Raw genomic sequence first — 15,892 nt, 5'->3', positions numbered from 1 at the left:
CGCGGCCGACGAGCGTCATCGACGCGGCGACAAAGCGCGATTCTCCCCATCCGCGGACGTCTTCTCTTGTCCTTGTGAATCGGCCGGTTTGTAAAGTGGCTCGAAAATGTCAAGGAAACGTCCTACCAAACGTCGTGTGTCATGGGACAAGGGTGGTGGTGGTGGTGGTGGTGGTGGTGGTGGTGTACGCGTACACCAAGCTTTTCGAGAAATGGGTCACGCGTTTGTTCGACGTGTCTCGATTGTTCTTGGCGCAAAAGACGATTTCAGAATTCGTGCAGCAGCAAATCGGAATCTGGATCGGAATCTGGGTCGAAATTCTCGGATATTTCTTTTCCCTTCCTCCCCCTCCCTGCCTTCTTCTCTCCCCTCCGGTGAATTGATCTCATTTACAAATTCCGAGAGCTCCCTTTATCGTTTCGCGAGAATTTATTCGTTCCTTTACCATTTTTGCGTCGAGATCCGATTGAGACCGATTCTCTGACCGATTCGTTTTCACCATCGGGGCGGACCAGGTTCGTACAGGTTTGAATTAATGTAGTGTTTGCGAGCTATTAATAATTTATTGATATTAATTTATTATGTTATTATTATTATTATTATTATTATTTATTTATTTATTACGTATTGCAATTATTATTAGGTGACAGTTTATTCGCAATGAATTGTTCATTTGCCGAATCAATTATTTTATCATCTTGTGTAATTTCGTGCGTATATATGTGTGTATAATAAATACGTAATACACTTAACTAAATATCTAAACGAAAAATATATATTTGCGACCGTAGATTTATTATTATAATGTTAAAGGACAAAATATAATCATTATCATTGGCAATGAAAACTTGGCCAATATTTCTCCCGTTTCTCCTTAAAAAAGTCACAATTTCTTATTCGCCTCCTCGAGTAATAAGAATCGAAATAGAACGTAAGAATTCGACGAGTTTGGACGAAACTTTCGAAAGATTCGTATAACGATTAATATAATTCGATCCATTTAATTCCCCTTTCACCAATTTCGAGTTCATCATCCAGATAATCACGAGAAATCGATCGGTGAGAGAACCGTATCACGTTGAATTAATTGTAATTGCGCGTGTTCCGATTCCTATTTTCGACGAAAATTTCTCTCTAGTAGACGATTTATTCCGCATTTGGATCGGTGTCAAAGAAAAGGCTAATTTCTCCTCTGGTCGAAACGACTTTGCGGCAGGGGGAAAAAAGCTCGTGGAGGGAGGGAGGGAGGGAGGAAGGGAGAGTGTAGACGAGGAGAAGGAGGGGGGGACGCATTCCTCCCGAGGGACGTTGTACCGCGAGAAATGATTCGCTGCTTCTTTGAGCCACCGACAGACGGATCGAGCCACCATCCCCGATTAATTCCGCCCGAGGCGGGAAAAAAGGGTGGATTTTTTTTTTTTTTTCGAAAGAAAGCCGCCAGAGCAAACGAGCTCTCGACCGTGTTCTCGCCGGTTTTTTTTTTTTTCCTCTCTTTTCTTTTTTCTCAAACCCTTCTGTTACGCCTCTATGCCTTACGCGTGCACGATGCGCTCCTCCTCGTTATTCCCGTTTGGCCCGTCACGAGAACTGAGAAATTTCATCTCCGCTCCCCTGTGCATAGATTCGGTGACACGTGAACGGTGGTGAACGATCGTGATAAAATTTTTATAGGTTACAGATAGATTGGAGGAAGGTAGATTGCAAGTTTTTGCACGGCTTTCCAGTTTATGAATGTGACGTAATATTTTCTCAGACAGATTTATTCGCCGATTTGTTTCGGTATTATTTCAAATTATGTTTCTCGATCACGAATCTTCGTTCTAAAGAGATCGAATTGTTCGGAATTATTTATTTCGTTATATTTGTATCAATTGAATTATTGTCAAAAACGAGTATCGTTTTTCCACCCTTCTTCAGTGTTTTTCTTATTTTCTGTTCAAATTAGATTGCTTGGCTTGAGATCTTTTTTTTTTTTTTTTAAAAAGAAATTATAATTATTGTAAACTATTTCTGCCTTTTTTTCTACGTTAATAATAATTTTATATATTATTCCACGCGATTCTATACGTTGTTCTACATTCTAAAAATTTTTACATTTTTAGAAGGCATAAAATAAAAAGGAAGAGTTAAAATTATCGGTGACATTATGCTTTTGGATCGCGTCTCAATTTTCTCTACTACTAATTGAACCGAGGGGTGCGCTTATAAAACGAAACGAGTGGATTCGCGTTTTGTTTGGCGCGGAAAATTGTGTCGCAGTGACCTGTTACGGATCATTAAATTTGTTTCTTGTACAGACGCCGGAATAAACCCAACTGGACGTTACAATTCCTCGTTACAATGCGGTAACACTCAATTACGTGCCTTTCTCTGACTTTCCACCCTTAATATCGTTCTTTCCAAATCCTCTACGTTTCCCCCGGAAAATTCATTTATATTTTCTTGGGATTAAAATTACAGCGAACACCGAAACCCGTCCTCCGCATCGATGCTAATCCAAGATCGATGCTTTTTGCACAGATGTAGACTCGTCATAATACTTACCAGAAAATCTCCAAATTTCTTACTTTAATTTCTAACTTAATAATTGTTGAAAAATAATATCAGGTTTTTATTAGAATTTGATTTAAAGTATGAGAATATTTCTATACTAAAAAAGAATAACACCATTTTGAGAGGCACATGTTTTTATTTATTATCAGTATACAATTAAATTACACAAGGATAGTTAAATAAATTTTATATAATTTTATATATTCCATTTTTGAAATACTTTTCTCTTCTCCAAAAATTAACATATTATATCGTGTTCGGATTCGATTCCACTTAAACCTATCACTTCTCTTCTCTTGTTTTTTTTCGACTTGTTTGTTCCAACTTGTTCGCGATACGCTCGAACCGATCACTACTACTTTCGTAACATTCGTAGCCATCAAAAATTCAGTTTGTGTGGAAAATGTTTGTCACGAGTGAGCGCACATCGAACGTTGGAAAGTGGTTGTTTACGGTGGTTGTAAGCCACACCCAGCGTTGAAGTTCGGCCTCGAAGTTCGCCACGGCGAAATTGCACGCGAAAATTTACGACTCCGTCTCGCGTACGTCGTTCCAGTGCGACGTTTGCCAATTTGAAGAAGCCGCGTGGAACGATCCTCCTTCTTCTCCTCCTCCTCCTCCTCCTCCATCTCGCCGTTTCCTTCACGTTGGAGGACATGTGCGTGCCGCCCTACGTGGATCGCTTCGATACTCGACGCACGTCCCACGACGATCGTTCCCCACGTGACGATCCAGCGACGACAACCTCGTGTTCATTTTTCATTTTTTAAGTCATCGTGCCTCTGTTTCTCGCGCGAGCGAATAATTTCGAATTAAAATGGACGAAAACGACGGTGGCCGCAATTTCCTATTTCTGCAAACATATTTGTCGATGAATTTTTTCGCTAGGGTTTTTTGAGGATTGTTAGATCTGGAAATTCGATTGGATAATAAAGATAAGAAATTCGAGACGAATTTTGGATAGATTTTTCGGGATTGTTTCGAATATTAGATCTTCGAGATCTCAGAATTTAGAACACCAGTGAAGTTTTCACAGATATTCATTCAAGTAGATATTCGAGATTGTTGTTTGGAATGTTAATAAGTAAGAAGCGACATTTCACAATTTCGAATATTGTAAAGAAACTTCAAGAATTTTGAATCATCGTCACAGTTTCAACGTTCTCGTTTCGATTCTTGAATCTTTATCTCTCCGAATTTAGAGTCTCTAAATTAAGATCCGAAAAAAAAAATGAAATAAAAGAAAGCACTGAACAATATTTTATCCTATATTTTTAAGCTATATTATTACGAATAAACAATTTCGAATGAATTCTGGATATTTTCCATTTCAAAAATCTCGACTCGTTTCCAAATAATTTAATTATCAAGGGTTCAAAAAATATCTACATGCATAATAGATTTTACACAGTGTTCCTTTTTTTTTTTTTTTTTTTTTTTTAACTACACATAGAGAGCCGAATAAAATTTAAAATTTCTCGTGCTATCGCGGGCTTGTTTGCATCGAACAACGTGACCCGGCGTGTTCACCTCGCGAATATTGGTTGATCGTGAAAACGATTCCGTGCGATAACGTTCGTTAAAGGCTGGGATTAAAGAAGACCTGTAATCTCGACACAGTTCCACTTTTGGAAACTGCGACTAGGCTACGAGCGATTCTTGAAAGAAGCGGGCTTGGAAAGAGAGAAAAAGGGCCCTTTCATTTTTAAAACAGTCCAAAGGCGTGCTCGCACATCCTATCTTTAGGGCGTACAAGAACGAGAGAGAGAGAGAGAAAGAGAATATGCGAAACGAGATATTTTTGCCTCAACATCGAGAATTCTTTTCTCTTCGACGCTTTTTTCTTACCTTTTTTTTTTTTTCGAAATGAATCGAAAACGAATCGTTTCATTGGAGTCGTTAATCACGGCGCGAATTTGCCTTCATCGCGAATTAGAATCGCGTTGAACGCGAAGAAAAATGCGAAATCGAAGGTAAAAGGCCGATTTCGAAGCCTTTAGTTTCCCTACGGTCGGGTTTCGCTCGAATCGTGTAGCGGGAAGATTTAGTAGCCGAGCAGCACGAGGAAAGAAGGCGGACAGCGGAAAAGAGGCGGTCTTTCATTTTTAAAACAGCGAAACGGCTCAGCGACGCCTCGAGAGCTTTCCAGACTTAAAGAAAGAACGGAGCGAAACACGCGGCCGGGAAAACCCCTTTAACACGCAACCTGCTTATCCCGGCCAGCTTTTAAAGGGAAACAACTTGGACGCGTGCTCTCGTCCCATTCCCGCTGACCAATCCATCTCTACGCCGTCTCTTTATTCGATTGTTCTTCATTCTTTCGGGTATAATATCTGGGCTGGTGAATAGAAATGTAACTGAAATATAAAGAATTGAATTTTCTTCACCGAAGAAGAATAGTCTTACGCACTTGAAGAAAAATTATTCAAAATTATACGAGATACTGAGGTTTGTATTTTTGGATAATTTTTATTTGTGTAAGAAGTCAATGAAAGGTATTTTTAAAACTTGAAAAATTAGAAAGTTAGGATCATTATTGTTTTTATTTTTCATTAGAATTTACTTTGAGTAGCATTGAATCGGACAGGAATGAATCTTTTGAATCATTCGTAAATCGAAATCAAATCTAAGTACACTGAATGTTATATTCTCAATTCAATTATTATTTCTAGATTTTCAAATCAACATCGTTATTCGTGCTCATTCAGCTATATCTCGTTAAGAGTAGTCGGATTTTTCTTTAATAAATATTCATGATTATGCAAACGTGGCTGTTATTTCACACGATTCACGCAGAACGAAATGAAATTTCCACGATTGAGAGTTCTTCTCCAGGGTTCTGGAATCGCGATGATTCTGGCTTCGGTAGAATTTCGGTATTCCAGGACAACGAGGTGATCCGGAAGATGCCGAGATTGCAACCATGATCATTTCTGGGATCTTCGAAATTCGCATCTTCTACGCCTCCGGAATCTTTCGACGATGAAATTTAAGACGTCTGATGTATCCATCCTCGTAATCCTTCGATATCTCGGAACACACGGACTCTCCCTCCTAAAATTCCAGATATCGAAAATTGGAAGAGAGATAGAAAGAGATGAAGAAATTCTGAAACAAAACCTTCTGCGATTTAACAATTTATCGAGGGGGATTCGAATCGATTTTATTTTTGAATACGAGAGGAAATCTTTCCCTCTTGGATTTGATAATAAATCTAAAACGAAGCTCGAAGACGTATGACGAAAATATAGACGAAAATATAGACAAAAATATCGCGAGAAGGCAGTCTGCTTGCAGGAGTCGATTGTCGCCCGACTCGAAGGCTCATTTGCATTGCGTGACAGGGCTGTTTTCCGCGACGGCGACCCTTTACGTGTTATAAAGCTGGCATGCGTTGCATGTCGTTATTCCTCGACTTTCGACCCTCGGTAGGCTGGCTGATTTTTATTTTTCCACTAGCCCCTTTTATCCAAGCCGAGTTCACTCTTTTCTCCTCGTCCATCCTTCAAGCTTTGCTTCTTGGCTTCTTGCTCTCCTCTCTTTTTCCTTTTTTTTTTTTCTCTCCTCCATTTTAACGATTAACGTCGAGCAGACTCGACGTCGTTATTGATTAAGCGAACACGTGAAGGCTCACCGACATCTTGCATGCCGGAATTTCTTCTTTTTTTTTCTTCTTCTTCTTCTCCTCCCTTCTTTCCTTTTATCGGCGGAACTTTATTGCTCCGCGTAGAACGTTTCTTTCCTTCCCAAAGAATGGAAATATTTTCGAGATTATATATATCAAGGATACTTTGATATACTGACAACGTACAGGATGGATTTATAAATATTCTATTTGAAGTTCTGAATTACTGATCGAGAAAGAAATCAGAGGTTTCGGTGTCTCCGCCACGATTTGAAGTTCGAAATTGTCATTGCTTAGATATTTGGACATACTTTGAAACACTTGGACATATTCGAATACTTCTGAATGGATCTAGCATCCGTGTATCTGGACTTGACTGAATACTTCTACATTCGAGAAAACGTAAGAACACTTTTATTATTACTATTAAAAGTCTGTTATATATTTTGCTTATATTTCTATATATTTCCTATATATAACGTGAAAATATATAAAAATATACAAAATATATGTACAGAAATAAATTTATGAAATATATAAAGGGTGATTAGCCAACTTCATTACATGGAATATCACGTTTGCTTTTGATATTATTAAAAAATGAGTTAAATAAAAAATGAATGGTTTGAAAAAGGATGTAATATAATTATTCTCATTATAGATGAATAAGTAAAAATCATAGGAAACAATAATTCTTATAAATAGAATCATATATTTTTTAACAGTGAGAGATGTGGCATATTCCCTAAAAAAAAAAAACTATTGAACATTGATTTAATAAGGCATAGCGAAAATAGTGAACATCAAAGAGTGCAATGAAAAATATATGATTCTATTTAGAGAAACAAAAATAATCATCAGGATCTGTTATCTGTGAATCAATCAAAAAATTAATAAGAAAAAAATATATTACCCACGAAACCATTCATTTTTTATTCTAAACATTTTTTAAAAATATTACAAATAAACGAAATATTCTTGCGTAATAAAGTTAAATAATCTATCCGATACATATATTCATGAATTTTTAGTAATAAGTAAACTGACAAGAAATTGTCAAAAAAATGTAAAAATATACATCAAAAGGTAAGTAAGGAAAAGGTAAGTACAAGGTAAGTAAAGATAAGTATATATATATTTATTTAAAACATATAATTCTATGAAATTTTTAGTGCCACCTCTTTGCGTATCATATTCTCCTGTTCAAAAGTCGGAAATTTGGGCGAGAAACTTTAAGAATTCGGCCTCTGTCGAAAAATTTTTAGTGCCACCTCCTTGGATATCATATTCTCCTAATGAAAAGTCGGAATTTTGGGCGAGAAACTTTAAGAATTCGGTCTTTGTCGAAAAATTTTTAGTGCCACCTCCTTGCGTATCATATTCTCCTAATGAAAAGTCGGAAATTTACTAAAAATTTTATTATTAAATGAAAGTGTTTATTCAATAATTTTATAATTAATTTTATTTTTTAAAAAATTCTGCGTGTCCTTCTCGAGAATTATATTCTGCTAATCAGAAATTGCAAATTTGTACAAAAATCCTGGCTGGCTATCCTAAAATTTTGAATCTTAGAATTCTTGGAATAATTTCTCGTGTTAGCTCTTTATGTTTTATATTCTCCTAATACACAGTCGAAATTTCAGCAAAACTATGTGCCAAATTTTTCGATTTTGCAACAGGAGAATATAATCATAAAGAAGATGGCATGAATAATTTTTCCAAGATTTCCCCAATTCATAATTTTGTGCCATTGGCAGAAATTTTCGATTGTATTTTGCAATTTTATATTAGAAAGATATAATCTTATTGAAGGTATCACGCAGAATTGTTACTTACCTGTTGTACTTACCTTTACACATATTGACCATTTAAATACTCTATTTTCAATACCTATATATATTTTTTTTTTTTTTGTTTTTCTTCAACAGTTTACTTAATTCTAGGTTAGTTTAGTGAATATGGTATTTTACTTACCTTTTACATTGTTACTTCTTTATTATCTTTTATTAAAATATCGAATATATCTTGATTATTTTTTTACTATATATCGATAAGATGAAAGAGATGTTCCTCGGTTAATTAACTATATTTTTTTGTAACAATTAAAATTTCTATAATATCTTGTTGAAGAAATGGCAGCAGATGAAAATAAATCTGAAAAGAAAATATATAAACATATAATATATAAAAATATATCAAATAAAATCTATAAAAATAATGAAAAGTTAAAATCTTGCTTGTTCTTTAAAGAAAATTGAAAGAATTAAAAATATAATAGATAGTAAAACATCAAAAATATAATAGATAGTAAAAAATATGAGCCACTTACTTGCATGTGTGATAATGTCAGTATCCTGTAGCATTTCGATTGTCCATGGATCACAGATTAATAATCGCTATCGCAAATGAATCACAATTGCAATAAGTTTTATACGTGAGACAATTGTCTGTCTCTATTTATTTTTATTAATTTTCCATTTTCTAATATCTATTCCCATATCAATAAATTACATGCAATATAAGTATAATAATATTCATTATATTCCATAGAACATAGTCTTTTTTACATTATATAAAAAGTAAAAATACATTGAACTATACCTGATTTGTGTTTTAAGTATAATTTTTCCACGTTTGTTACAATCCGCAGAATCGAGATGTGTTCTCTGTCATTTATAGCACGGGAGATGTGATAATTAGCATCATCATCCGTTGATCCTGGTATCCCAGAGCACGCGTCAAATCCTATTATATCGCCATTATAAATTGACACCGTCGTTTAGGCGGCGCGAACAGAGATGTATAAGGATCATCTTGGATGGAGCGAATAGAGGTGGCCAATCCGCGAGAACAATCGTTCCTGATATCAAATGCATTTGCTTCGATGAAAGGGCTCTCTCTCTCTCTCTCTCTCTCTCTCTCTCTCTCTCTCTCTCTCTCTCTCTCGCTCTCTCTCTCGCTCTCTCGCTCTCTCTTTCTGTTGGCAGAGATAGAAGGGCCACTGGGAATCGTAATTGCAAGATGGAACCCTGTCTGTTTCTTCATTATGTCCGCCCCGTCAACTCTCTATTCACCTAAACCGTTCTCTCTTCACTCTCTTTCCATCTCAAGTGAATCATTATTCAAAAATTATAACTTACTATCGTTATTTGTTATATACATTTACACTTTAGATTCTTCTTTATATTCCATACTTCTTATCTCCTTTTAATCCTTATCATTTTCCTTACCTTCCTTTTTTAATCCTTATCAATCATTTGCAAAATTTGCTGTTAGTTCTTATTATATGAATAATAGTATATTCATGTTACATGATACGCATGCTCTTAAATACGATTAAATTAATGCAAGCATTACATTAATAAAATGAAGAACTAAATATCGATACATTCGATTTTATATATTTAAATTCGTAAAATATGATACGTCCGATATGATAAAATTAAAATTGTCAGTGATGAGTCTATTAAGGATTAATTCTTATAAATGTTCTTTTTAATTTTTCTACACTTTACTTTATCCTGGCCATATTTTTATCGAACTCTTCCATTTTCTATTCGATCCATTTTCATCTCTTTTTACACACTCCTTTCATTATTTCAATTTCAAATCTTTCATACGTCTCTTTCTCATCTCTTTCAGTCCTTTTTACAGCCTCCTGTCCTCCCCTTCTCGTTCAACTGTCGCTCGAAAAGCTTCGCAAGAGAGACCGACTCACGCTGCTCCGCCAAGAAATTCAATTAGCCGATCATTAACAAGGAATTCGCTGTCCGCCGTGGATAAGTGACACCTCTCTCACTGTTCACGGAGAACTGAACCGCGGAGATGTGCTATTTCCAACTTACCCGTTCGAAGCGACACCACGAATTTTTTTTATCGATCGTTCCAGCTGCCCTTTAAATTCTCCATGTTCCAACTCGCAATCTTTATTTGTTCACCGTGGAAGAATCTCTCCCTCTACCCCTTAGGAGCAAAGAAGTTAATTCCTCGAAACTTTCCAACCCCCAACAGACAAAGAAGTAACTCCTATACAATCTTTCGGACACAGGATAATAATTTTGAAGACAACTGAAAGACCATATTTTTACGATCTTCAAGAAGACAAAATCCGAAGATTCGTGTTACTTATGATTTAAAAAATATTTGATATTTATTGTATGTTTGTTATTTGTATTATTATTGTTTGTAATAAATGATTTTAACGAAAAATTTAAGTTTTATTATTTTTTTTTATCCTTTACCCTTTCTTCTAAACAAGATTGGATATATTTTTTTGTTGAATTATCGAAATGAAAAGTTTAGCTTGGATCGATGCGTAAGTAAAAGAGTAATTTATTTTTTAAAGAGTAAGAATAAGAAATGAAGAAAAGTTTTACTAAGAATAAGAATTCATTGTAATAACACCCAGTCTTGTTTAATATCTTATAATCTGAACAATAGTCGCCTGGATTTTTCATTGAATAATTATCTTCGAATCCCTCTTTCTCTCGATCTTCCACGCCCCTCCCCCAATAGCTTTCCACGGATACTTTCCAATATTTCTTTCTTTTAATTCTTGCTACCCTCGGCTAGTTTTTTGCTATCCTACCCTCTTCTCATTTATCCTCCTCGCCTTCAACTCCATAAATCTTCTTCTTATTTACGAACGCTCACACCCCTTCAACGTTTCGCGAGTAAATTCTAAACGACATTCTAGACGAGGCGAATAACCCGCCTCGATTCTTCCTCGTTTGATTGGCGCTGTTCCTGCACAAATTCGTGCGTTACTCTTAAGGGGTAACCAACCCCCGAAGAATATCATTAACCGAGAACCGAACCGAGAACACTATTTATTCTTGACTAAAAGAGATGTCCATTTTTACATATCCTTCGTGAAACTCGACGAATCTCATAAATTAAATTTATTCAAGTGTCATTGTTTCAATCATAGGCTGATTATTACTCTACCAAATTCTTCTCTTATTGATTTGAATAAATCACAAAAAAAAAAGGGAAGAATCGGATATAATAAATTACGTACAATACAAAATTCGTTGTGATATTTCTCAGAGCTGTGCAATTTATTTGCAATTACCGTCGAATGCTGGGATTGAAAGTATTCCATCGTTGCAGCGGGGGAGAAGTTGCATTAATTATTGCGATATACTTTTTGGTCGATAAAAGGGGTAATTTGGAAGATATTGGGCAGGGATAGGGGAGAGGAAAGCCCGCGGTCTGGTCCCATATTCGATAATTAAGCCGCAACACGCTGCAATTAGCGTTGGCCAATGTATAAAACGAGTTATCGTGCTGGGCTTCGACCGCGTATATTATATCTACAGTGGTGGCTTATTCAATTACACGGGGAATCGAGCAACGGCAACAGACGATTCTCCATAAACGAATGATGACGCGAGATTTAAATTAATAAGCCTGGAAAATAAAATTTTTATTTTAGAGAAGAAATAAAGCCATTAGATAATAATATAAGTCACGTAGAAAGTCTTCTACAATTGGAAATTCATCTATTTCCAGAGAGAAAAAAAAAGAATCTGATTTTAATGAAAATTCGTGCGCATGATTATACCCAGAGCAATTTATTTCTCAATCAAAGATCAGTTTTAATTTTAAAACTTTTTTCGTGTATAATTTTGCCTGAAAATATTTTTTTTTTTTACAAAAATACAGAGTAATACGGAGCATTAAAATTTGAATATTTTATAATTTAAAATTTTGTCCCATCTCGCATCGTCATTACGAAATTTTATTTTAAAGAATAATATCGAAATGTCGACGGATCGATTTCACTGTCCCCCGAAATAATATTAATTAAAAAAAAAGAAAAAATTGTATAAAACTATTAATAATCGAACTCGCCATAAATAAAATATAAAAAGAATTTTTGCGACTGACTGTATATGCTTCTCGTTTCACGCTCGAGATTTTGACGAGGCTAAACCGTTGTAGGTATCGAATTTTATCCCATCAGAAATCCGATAGCCGTACGGTGGTATGGAAGTATCAAAAAAAAAAAAAAAAAAGAAAAAAAAAAAGAAACGAAAAAAGAAAAACGGAAGCGAGAAAAAAAATTATCTTCAAAAATCGATAAGGAAAAAGAAAAGAATATCTAATAAAAGAGAATGCGTAATTAATTAATTAATTACGCGTTAAAATTATTCACGAAGAACGAGAGGAAAGAAAAAGATATAGATACGGATCGATACGCGTGGAAATTGTCAGAAATTAGGACGAATTCCCAATTGCATCGATAATTTAGAAAGAGCAAGCTCCGTTCTCTCCTGAAAATTTATTCAGGAAAGGGTGTTGCAAGGAAGAAGGGTCGAAGGACGGTCGGTAGGCGGTGGATGGTCCTCTCTCTCTCTCTCCTCTCGGATGGTGGAATTTAATTTCATTGAAAATCGGACGTCGATGCTTCGAGGCAAAAACGAACGTACCTTCTGCTGGTACTACAGCAGCAGCAGGAGGAGGAGGACAGTCGGGGTGACGTCGTGGGATTTGGTGGGACGAGTCCGCTGGTCGGGCCACGTGGCGCCATAGCGTGGAGGAGGACGGTTGGTGCGCAGCCTGGTGTCCTCGGAAAATATCGCCAAAAATCGTTCGTGGCCTCGGCCTCGCCTTCCGCCGGAAATTAAAGATTCAACGAGTCGAGGGTAATTTCGGGGGAAGAAGGGGGAGGGCGAGAGCGAGGAACAAGGAGGAAGGCGAAAAGGAGGAGGGGGAGGAGGAGACGGGAGGAGAAAGGGGCGGGTGGACAAGGATGTGAGACGGAGAAAGGGATGAAGGGATGAGGGAAAGATAGAAAATGATACGGGGGATGAAATGGAAATCGATTCGGGCGCGGAGAGAGGGACGGAGAACGAGTTACATTCGGCGTCGTTAAGCCGATATCGACGGTTTCCCCGAAGGAAACGTTCGAAGGGAGGGTGGTTTTCTCGTCCCCCTTGGGGGGTGGAAAAACTTTACGGTCGTGCTCGCGAGCGCACTTTTGAGTTAAGCGCGACCATGACCTTGAAACTGAGTTTTAATTATTCCCTCGAAGATCGGGGTGAATTAAAATCGCGTTAAGAAAGATGCTCCCTTTCGCTGAGAATCTCCATGATAAGATCTATCTCGTGTGGTTTTATTTCGGGTGTGTTTGTAATCTCGTCGTGGAATGAATAATTAGATCAGGAATAATTTCGATTATCAATGGTGAAGGTTATGGCTGTGAAGCGCAATATTGGAATAGTGAAAGATAATAGAAACTTTTACGAACTTTTAAATTTTGAAAGCGAGGCTCGATATCCTATTGATTAAATTGCGAAGAAGTTTCGATTTAATTAAAACCGTGCTTTCTTTTATACTCGAAATTAAGGGCTATTAAATAAATTTGAGTCTCTGTATACTTTGTCGAACAACAGACCTTTGTAATCGCTAATGATTCGATCAGAACAGATGGAGGAAACCATTGAATTCCTTTTTCATCCCTTTCTTTTCATCCCGATATTTCAATTGGGTTGGTTGGAGATATAAGTCTTTAAAATCCATGCTATTTAACACAGCCAGAGATTATTTACTCGATCTGCATTGCTCCTGGAAATACTACGTCCTTCCAGAATCGTGTTTTTCTTTTCCCAAAAATCTGCAATTTGAGGTAGATTAGTGAGCGAGAGAAATAAGGGATAAAACCTGAAATAGTAAACGATTAAAAATTACCTTTTTTAATAGAACTCAATTGTTAAGCACACTTATTATTTTTGATTTGAAAATTATTATTTTTATTTGTTCGAATGCTATATCGTTTGAATTCAACGATATTCTTAAATTTTAAAAATTTATTTTTACAAATTTCACAAACTTTTAAGATTGAAAAAACTTTGCTGATTTGATCGATCGAATTAATCCAAGAAGTGTTTAAACGTTTTATACCCCGCCGATATTCGAAACTGTACAAACTTATCCCCCTTAACGTTATTATTCGATATTTTTCCGCGCAAAATCCTTTTCATTTTCGAAGAACAGGGGCTCGGCTCTCGTTAACGCAAATGAGAGTAACGATGGCGGCGAACGTTCGCAAAACTAGTTTGCGCAAAGTAATAAACCGAGTGAGCGCTGTGTTTTATAAGCGGATCCGGGCCGCGGACAAAGGGATCCTGTTATTGTTAATTTAGTATAATTTGCCGTGCGGTGAGGAGGCCGCGCCGCGGCTTAAGGGCAACGGTGGAAAAATTAGCACTTGTTATCTGAAATAGCCGCAACGGTGGACGGCGTCGGGCCGCGTCGGGACGTACAATGGGAACGGGGGAGGACAAAAGACGGTGAAATTTTCAGGTCTTGACGATATTACGCGGCGTGATTTAATTTCTGATTACAAGCGAGATTCCCGCCCCCCCAATGTGTTACCGTTCCGCTTAATTAAATCATTACGGTAATGGCCGACGGATCCTTCAACATTTCCTCCAACGTCCCTCTAATAATTTTCGCATCAAAATTATTACATTGTGTAATAATAAATGGTAATTTAACGAAAAATATACCACGTTTCTTGCGTAAATTGTCGAGCAAAGATCAATCGATCACAAAGTTTCATCGATACATCAATAATACAGCAACAACAAGATTTAGTGAACGTACGAATCGTTTAATTTCGTACTTTCAATTGTTTAATCCAATTTAATCATGTTCACGAATCCAGAGTTCAATATTTCAATATCTGAACCATAGATAAAATTTAGAACCATGATAGAAATTTATAAATAGAACCACCTGGCAATTCTTCTTTTCCTTGTAATCATATTCATGTTCATTATTGTTCGTTACATCGCTAAAAGATTCTTGACGTTCGACAGGAGGAGTGCTTCTCGATGCTGCAGGACCTCAGCGACAAGATAAACAACAAGCACCACGAGGTCCACACGCACCCGTTACTGTCCATCTTCAAGATGGCCGAGGTCGAGGTCAAGTTGCCGTACAGCAACGAGGTCGGGTGTCTGTCGGGGTCGTCGAGCTTGCCGCTGGTCGCAATACTCCTGCTGCTCACCCTGTTTCGATCGGCGTCCACGTGCCTGGTCGCCTCGTGACACCAACGGCCCACATCCGATCCCCGTCGAGACCACCGAATTTTCTCGAACGCCTAGAAAAAGCTGATGCAATGAAACGCCTCAGGAAACGCCTCAGGCGAAGCGTTTAAGGGGGCGCGAGACGGCCCTCGAGATCGATCATCAACGAAGTCGCGAAGTTCGTTCAACGGGGCTCTAATCTTCGTGCCTCGTGGATCAAACGAGTATATTGAGAAGTTTGAGAAATCCGTTGCCGCGGATTCGAGGATCGTGCGTTTCTCCATCTTTCCTACTTCCTCCCCTTCTTTTGATCCTCGTTTTTTAATTTAACATCAATTTAATTTCTCTTATCGATCGATTCCTCCGTTTCTCTTCTTCTACGACGCCAAATTGAATCGATTCCGATTTCTACAATGCCATCTCGTTTCTCTCGTGGCTGGGATCAATTTTTGTCGCGGGAGGACGCCGAGATCTTTATTGCCGCCCAATAACGCGGGTGGCATCGACGAAACGGCCGTTCGGCGCGGCTACGTGGTCAATAATAAGACCGATCCCATATGCAGGGAATGGGCGTGGATCCAAACACGTGGCTCCCTTTTAACCCCCTCGCTGCTGGATCAGCGACGATATTGCAAGCAAGAGATCCCGAAACGACCACGGTCATTAGAATCGCGCG

General features: G+C 37.3%; 1 protein-coding gene across 3 annotated transcripts in view; it reads left to right on the top strand.

Moving 5' to 3' along the window:
* LOC122719512 overlaps positions 1 to 15,263 on the top strand; it is a 234,108-nt gene extending 218,845 nt beyond the window's left edge. For 2 of the 3 annotated variants that reach the window (XM_043945404.1, XM_043945406.1), the window contains one exon: positions 15,007 to 15,263. In XM_043945404.1, the coding sequence (XP_043801339.1) occupies positions 15,007 to 15,237 (231 nt within the window). In that variant the 3' untranslated portion in view covers positions 15,238 to 15,263. Of the gene's footprint in view, positions 1 to 10,189; positions 10,238 to 15,006 lie in introns of those variants that run through there. The other variant, XM_043945405.1, reaches the window with a different exon arrangement.
* Positions 15,264 to 15,892: the final 629 nt, after the last annotated feature.

The sequence above is a fragment of the Apis laboriosa genome, unplaced genomic scaffold, assembly GCF_014066325.1.
Source record: "Apis laboriosa isolate Shangri-la unplaced genomic scaffold, ASM1406632v1 scaffold79_cov154, whole genome shotgun sequence".
NCBI lineage: Eukaryota > Metazoa > Arthropoda > Insecta > Hymenoptera > Apidae > Apis > Apis laboriosa.
Note: the sequence above shows the minus strand (reverse complement) of the source record. Positions and strands in the feature narration are given on the sequence as shown.